The sequence below is a fragment of the Arachis ipaensis genome, chromosome B04, assembly GCF_000816755.2.
Source record: "Arachis ipaensis cultivar K30076 chromosome B04, Araip1.1, whole genome shotgun sequence".
In the NCBI taxonomy this organism is placed as follows: domain Eukaryota; kingdom Viridiplantae; phylum Streptophyta; class Magnoliopsida; order Fabales; family Fabaceae; genus Arachis; species Arachis ipaensis.
The window spans coordinates 130827000-130835081 of record NC_029788.2 but is presented as its reverse complement, the minus strand read 5'-3'; the positions used below and the strand labels follow the sequence as shown (position 1 = coordinate 130835081).

Sequence of the window (8082 nt, the reverse complement as noted above, 5' to 3'; positions counted from 1 at the left end):
TTTTATTTATAACTTATTATTAAAATAGGAATAGGGATAGTTTAGGAATTAAATTAAAAATTTAAATAAAAATGATGATTCTAATATGAAAAAAAAAGTTAAGGACGATTCTAAATCGAAAATTAGAAGAGGGACAGTTTCGATTCTGGTGCAAAATTTTTGGAATCAAAACCATATTTAACCCTTAAAATTAGTGATACGTGTCCTTTTTTTTCTATTAAACTAAATTCTAATGCAAATGCGAAAGCTGTAATTATAGTACAGTACAAATATTTGCAGATTGTTAAATGTTAATTACTAACTCCTTTTAAAAATAGTTGACGCCGTTAAAACTGTTACTAATTACACTTTCTTTTTCTTAATAGCTGGACGCACCAAATTTTTCAAGCAATACAACGATTATGACTTTCTTCGTTTGGACTATCGACTCAAGTTTATTTTCTTTTTTCTTTTCCTAATGTAATATACTAGTAGATAAAATAATCTATAGCTATATGGCGGTAAAATAATATATATATATATATATATATATATATATATATATATATATATATATATATTTTCTTTACAAAATATTTTATTTTTGTAAACCAATTTTTCTGAGTATCCCGCTGGCTCTAAGTCTGAATGAGCTGAGAACATCAACCCAAGTGCTGGTGCTCCCTTGAGATACCTTAATACTCTAATGGCAGCTTCAAAGTGTTTATCTGTGGCACAATCCAAGAATTGACTGAGTTTTCCAACTGCATATCCAATCTCCGGTCTGGTGTTGGTCAAGTACAACAGTTTTCCAACTAACTTCCTGTATTCTGAAGTTGAGCTTAATGGAGTTCCAGAATTCTTTGACAATGGCATTGTGTAGTCCATAGGTGTCGAAACTGTTTTGGCTTCGAGTAACCCATACTCTTTGAGAAGGTCGATGCAATATTTTCTCTGACATACAGTGATGCCCCTCCTGCATCGAGCCACCTCCAACCCCAAGAAGAATTTAAGCTCTCCCAGGTCCTTGATTTTGAATAGCTCATGCAAGTGATGCTTGATGAATTCAATCTCCGTTAAATCTGTCCCTGTTACAATCAAATCGTCAACATAGACTAAAATAACAGTGAATCCTCCTTTTGAATCTTTAGTGAACAGGCTGTAATCATTTCTGGATTGTTGGAAGCCAACTGCTCTTAGAGCATCACACAACTTTGAATTCCACTGCCTGCTTGCCTGTTTTAGGCCATAAAGAGATCTGTCCAACCTACACACCATGTTTGGTGAAGAAACATTCAACACGGGTGGATGTTTCATGTAAACTTTCTCCGAAAGATCACCATGTAAGAAGGCCGTATTTACATCTAGTTGATGTAAGTGCCAATTCGAATTAAAATCAAACTTCGAATTTGCTTCACTATCCTTTTGGATTTCATTGCTGATTTCATCACTGCTCTCATCAGCTATCACATTATTGATTGCATTCCCACTGCCTCCATTTTTCAAGTGTGGGGGAAATCCATGTTTCCTATAACAAACATCCACCAAATGACCATTCTTGCCACAGAATGTGCAGTACCTTGAGTTTCTTCCACCTCTTCCAGGATTTCCTCTTCCAATTCCTGATCTGCCTCTGCCTCTTCCTCTAAAACCTCCAGAATTTGCCATTAAAATGCTGTCTTCTACCATCTCACCCGCGTTCAGTTGCCTTTCTTGTTGCAGCAACAAAGAAAACGCTTCATCTATACCTGGCAGTGGCTTTGTCATCATGAGCTGCGATCTCGCAGTGGAGAATTGTTCATTCATCCCCCTTAGGAGCCTCACGACACAAGAATCCTCTTTGTATCCTCTAACCACGCTGTATTCACAATTGCATCTTCCTCTACAGTGAGAGCACTGAGGGATTGGGCGATAGTTATCCAATTCTTCCCAAATTCTTTTCAATTTCGTGTAGTATCCCGTGATCGAGAGATCACCTTGCTTCACAGCGAATAACTCTTCTTCTAGCTCAGCAATTCTGAAGATATCACCTTGTTGATACCTGTGTTGTAGCTCCTTCCAAAGCTCCATGGCTGAATCGATCCATAGCACACTTTGAGCAATTTCTGAACTCAAAGATAGGCTTATCCATGAAATCACATAGGTATTGCACCTTTCCCACGCTTCAAACAAAGAATCACTACTTTCTGGTTTCTCAATTGAGCCATCTATGAATTTTACTTTGTTCTTCGATCTCAACGCACGCCACATCGCTCTTTCCCAAAGATGATAGTTGTTCGTTCCAAGAATTGTAGAGATTAATGGTGTACCTGGACTTTCTCCAGGATGAAGGAAATACGGACTTGTAGGATCCAGAGATGGATTCATCGCTGTTCTGTTATGACTTTGCAAGATATTGATCTGATTCACCAGATTCGCGAGCGTTTGAACGTCAATTGGCGAAAATGACGATGCTGAGTTGCCTGAGGATGCTGAGTCGCGATCCATGGTTTGAATCTTCAAGGATTCTGGTTCTGCTCAATGCTCCTTCCAATTTTCGCTGTTGATTCCTTCTTTCTCATTGAGTGCCTTAGTGTATTTTACATCATAGTTTAGATTAGTTATAAATTTTCTTACTAAAAACAATAGCTATTGCCTATGGGTATGATATTAAAATTCAAATTCAACTTGAAAAAAAAATATAAAGTATAAACTAAAGAAAGGTCAACAAACGATAATAGTACAATTCTATTATTTGTCTAGTGTAATTGTCTCTTATTTTTACCCTAATAAAATAACAAATCCATTATATACATTAAAAGTTAATTAACATTTTCTCTTTCTTATGTCATTTCTCTAACAGACACAGCATGCGTCATATATTTGAATCTGTACCCTATAATTCAACTATATATAATTATATATATATGCACAAAAGCACATAAGCCACGTTTTTAATTCTTTCATTTGGTTATATATATAAAGGGAGCATGTGTCATGTTATAAATAAATAATAGTATAATATTGTAATAATATAATACAAGCCACGTTTGGCTTCATGTTTTCTTAATGGCTTCGGCCAAATAAATATAATTTAATAATAATAATAATAATATTTATAAAAAAAGTTATAGAGAGTAAAATCTAACTGACTTTTTTTGTTGATAGTTATGTGAGAGATAACATGGAAATTAAAATTGCTACTAATTTATATAATCTTTGGTTTATTTATTTATTTATTTTTTATTGTATTGAGTTTTGTGTTTAAAAAAAAGATCGTATGCTCAATTTAGTGATGCATTTACCGAGATCGCTTCCACCTTTTACATTGATCGATTTGACAGTCAGAACAATCTTTAACTTAAACGGGATCAATTTAAAATCCAGATCACTAATTTTTTGGTTGAACTCATCGGTCCAAACCGAATTTGATAATGAGTTCTTAAACCATCAAATTAAAGCTCATTAGCATTTTTATGGATTATATGGATTATGAAAATAAAGAGAGAGAAAAAATAGGATTTCTAATTTCCTTTTTTCAGTTTTATTGGATACGCTGTCAAAAAAAAAAAAATTTCTTGTGTTAAATCAAAAATTCTATTTACTTGAATTATATTATTTTGTTAATTTTATTTTTTGTAGAATAGAAAGGTAGAAAAATAGAGAATGAGAGAAGATAAAGATGAATAATGAGAGTGAGAGTGAAAATTTGTTAAATTACTGATATAAAATATATATAGAGTAAAAATGGTAGAGAAAAATAGAAAAATAGAGAGAGGTAGATGAGATAATTTAGAAAGAGAGTTTATTAATTTTGGAGAAAAATATTTTTCTCAATTTTAATAAGAGAGTGTCATGTGACACATTTGATTATTAAATTAGATAATAATATATGATACATAATATAGGTATATTTCAATTTTAATTTTAATACAATTAAAGAATATCATGTTGTATATTTTGATTGTCAAATTAGCAATTAGTCATTGATATTGATAATGATATATAAAAGAGATAGAGTGGTTGAAGGAATGAAAGAGATAGAAAAAAGAAGAGGGGGCCATGAGGGGAGAACTCTTTAATTTTGGAGGGAAAGATTTGATTTCAATTGCAACGAGGGAGTGACATGTGTCACATTTTGGTTGTAAAATTAGTAGAAAGGAGGGAAGAATTCTTTAGTTTTGGAGGGAAAGATTTAATTTCAATTACAATGAGAGAGTGACATGTGGCGCATTTTTATTGTAAAATTAGTAAGAATGAGAAGAAAATTTCTTAATTTTGGAAGAAAAAATTTAATTCTAATTGCAATGAAAAAGTAACATATGATACATGTTAGTAGTAAAATTAAAAAGATACCATAATATCATTTAAAATCTGACTTTAATGAATTGATTTTAAAAAATAAAAACTTTAATAAATCAACCTTTAGAATTCTTAAGTCATTCGAATTAAAGCACATTAGCATTTTTCATGGATTACATGGATTATGAAAGTAAATAGAAAAACAAAATTAGGTTTTCAAATTTTGTTTAGTCAAGATCGAATACAATAAACTTGATATTTTTTAATTAATAAAAAAAAATTTAAAAAGGATCCAATCCATTATTTTGAATTTCAAATATCAAATCTTGGAACTTTGTAACTAAACTTACTTTAACTAAACCTACTTTATATAAAGCTGCTTAAACTGAAACACCGAAAAGTCAAAAGTCAAAACCAAGAAGCTGAAACTGCGTTCCAGTCGTGAGACTCAAGCAATTACCATGGCGAAGAGGAAGAACACGGAGAACTGTTCCGAAAATCAAGATCACATCAGCAATGGCTTCAATGACCTTCCGATGGAGCTGATTCGAGAAATTCTCCTTAGGCTTTCGATCAAACAACTTGGGAATCTCAGCTGCGTTTCCAAGCAATGGCAAACTATCATCTACGATCGCTCCTTCGCAAAATTTCATCTTCAAAACTCTCGCTTTTCCACCCGCAGATGCCTCTTCGTCCTCGATTTCCATGCATACGCTGAAATCGTGGACCTTGACTCAGTCTTTCACCTCAATTCCGATTCAGCCATGGGATCTATATCTCTCCCATTCTCTCCTATGAAGAGGAAAATTCATCCTAGGGTTCATTTAATCGGTTCCTGCAATGGCTTGGTTTGTTTACACAGAGAGCCTTATTCGCTTACCGTATGGAACCCAACAACCGGTTCCTACAAAGTGTTTTCGTATTATCGTCACATTGTTAGGAATTCTTATCCTCTTGAGAAGACTTGGAATTGTTTAAAGCCTCTTCGGATCACTCTTCTTTCCGGGTTTGGGTACGATGAATCAAAAGATGACTACTTGGTAATTGCAGCTTGGAAGGATAAGAAAGAGGAGAACCACTTTGATTTCTATTCACTGCGAAGCCATTCATGGAAGAGCTTTGATGTTGCACTTCCCAACAACACCACTAGGAGGCGAGATCCTGGGTTGTTCTTCAATGGGGCTCTTCATTGGTTGCCTGAAGATATTAATGATGATAAAATTCTTGTCTTTGATATCACAAAAAAGAGATTTTCAGTTATATCTAAGCCAGAAAAGGATGTGATTTCTTACCATGCAAAGATGATGGTTTTGGGAGGGTGTCTAGCCTTGTATTTCACAGTGAAAAGTAGCATCCATGGTAAGATATGGATCATGAAAGAATATAAAGTGCATAAATCTTGGACTCTGTATAAGAATCCAAAAGGTTTATTTCAGCCTCTATGCGTCTCCAGTGATGGTAATCTTGTTGGATTGAGCGGTAACAGCAGTCTCATGAAAGCGAGAGCCAATGTTGAAAGAGAGTTGTCCTATGCATCAGGAGTGCACGTTGGTTATCATACTTATGAAGATCATAAAAGCATTATGTATACACAGAGTTTCATGCCACTTCCTAGTGAGAAGAAGAAAAAGAAGAGAGAAGGTATGTAATAAGTAATAACTATTCTCTCATTGTTTGTACTTAATTTAATGGAAAAGTTAGGAGGCAGCAACTTTGTTAAATTCTATCCAGCATGTCACCAGCAAAGAAAAGTGAGCTATTGGATAAAATCTCACACCAATCTCACACTATTAAAACCATCATTGATGGCAACAAATTACAAAAGTTGTTGGCCCCTAGCATTCCTCTAATTTAATTTGCATCATTTTATTCCTAATAAGTTAATTGATGTCTTGCTCCCTATCTTTCAAAAGTAATTGATGTGATGCATTACATTTTTTTTGTTTTTGGTGAAGAAAATGGATCATGCTTGGGATTATAGAAGGATGATTTTGCTGTGAGTTTAATGACTGGCATAGTTTTAGGGTTAAGTTTTCTTAGAATGTCTACTATGAATATGAGGGCTTTTCTCCCTAAAAAAAATAGGTGATTGTTATGGTATCTAAAAGTATTTGTCTAACTTATAAAAAAAATTAAAAATTAATATTTAATTTTAAAAATATAAAAATAAAAAATTATTAAATATTTAAAAATTATCATAAAAAATAAGTTAGGCGAAGATGATCACAATGAAGTCAAACAAGGAAAGAGAAGAAGGAGCACTGAGAATTTTACGGCAAATGTATTCGAGTCTTCGCCTATTTTTAAATAGTGTGTGTTAGAATTAAATTTTATCAAAACTAATTTTGATCAAAATTAGATTCACATCAATATAATTTGTGTTTAGATACTTTTTATCAGACGTAATTTAAAAAACAAATATTAAAGTTTGAATGATGTTAACCAAAATCCGGTAAGAATGTAAAATTATTAAAATTGACAAAATTTGTATCATTGTTTATATCACTTTTGTGAAGAATAAATATTCTTATATACAAATTTTAAATTTAAATATATACAAATGAGCAAATATTAAATTGATTTTTGAAAATTATGCCATCTCTAATTTAGTCTTTTAAAATTTTTTTTAATCAAATTCATTTTCAAAAAATTTCAGTTTAGTCCCATTTTTTTCGGGAGGACTACTAATTTAACCATCTATTTATATAAAAACTATAGAAAGTACAAGATAAATAACATTATGTGCTGTGCAAATTCACATGTATGATAAGGTGATTAGAGGATTAGATTTTTTGTGCATTATTATAGTAGTTAGCACATGTATATAAAATGATGTGTGAACATAGTGTATGCATATTAATGAAAATTAAGATAAAAGTTATTTTCATTTATTTGGAGTACAAATTTGATAATAATATTAAAATTAATTTTAAAAAAATATAGTTATTATAATTTACATAAAACATAAATAAACAACTGCACAACTAATTATGTTGCATATAATAAATTATTTGATCTCTAATTGAATCTCGAATATTACATAACACTTTTAGAGTTTATAATAAATTATTTGATCTCTATTTTGCAAAGCAATTTATATTACTAATTAGTGATATCTTTATCGCTGCAAATTTTTATTGATTCTCAAGTTTTATATCTGTAATATTGAAGTAGCAAAATAATAGGTGTAAAAAAAAAAAGAAGAAAGCATAAAAAAATCCATGTCAAGAACATCAATAGCATAATTATTCAGTTCAAAAATTAAAAAAAAAAATTACATCTTATATTACAATCAAGAGATACACACCTTTTTGGATAAAAAAAAAGCTATTACTATTATAATAGATCTTGTTTTCAATTTTAAAACTAAATCCTAAAAAAACCCATTATTCATGCCCATAAAAAAACTATTTAAATTGATGGGTAACAGAGAAATGAAATTATGAACAAGAGACAAAGGTGTTTTGTAGTTATATATTCTTGTTGAATGAACAAATCTTGCAAGCAGTTTCAAAGTCAATAGTAGGAAATTAGGAATGCTTTTTAATAGGAGTATTCAAATTCAAAACAAAATCAATCACCTAATTTAATCAAAACTGAAAATAGATCAAAACTGAATTAATTTAGATCAGGTTGAATTTTATTTTTGACAAATTATATGAATTGAATTGAATATTAGATATACTTTTTAAAATCGATCTAATCTAATCTAAACCACAAAATATGATTTATTATTATTATTATTTATTTACTAAATTTAAATTGTACATATAATATGTTTGATTTCTTATATGTTTTTATTTTATTCATGTTATTATTTAA

General features: G+C 30.9%; 1 protein-coding gene across 1 annotated transcript in view; it reads left to right on the top strand.

The window, feature by feature from the left end:
* The window catches only part of LOC107637398 (F-box/kelch-repeat protein At3g23880-like), a 5144-nt gene continuing 1688 nt past the window's right edge, over window positions 4627–8082 (top strand). The window contains 1 exon segment of the mRNA XM_016340817.2: window positions 4627–5901. Coding sequence (XP_016196303.2) covers window positions 4722–5901 — 1180 coding nt within the window. The 5' untranslated portion in view covers window positions 4627–4721.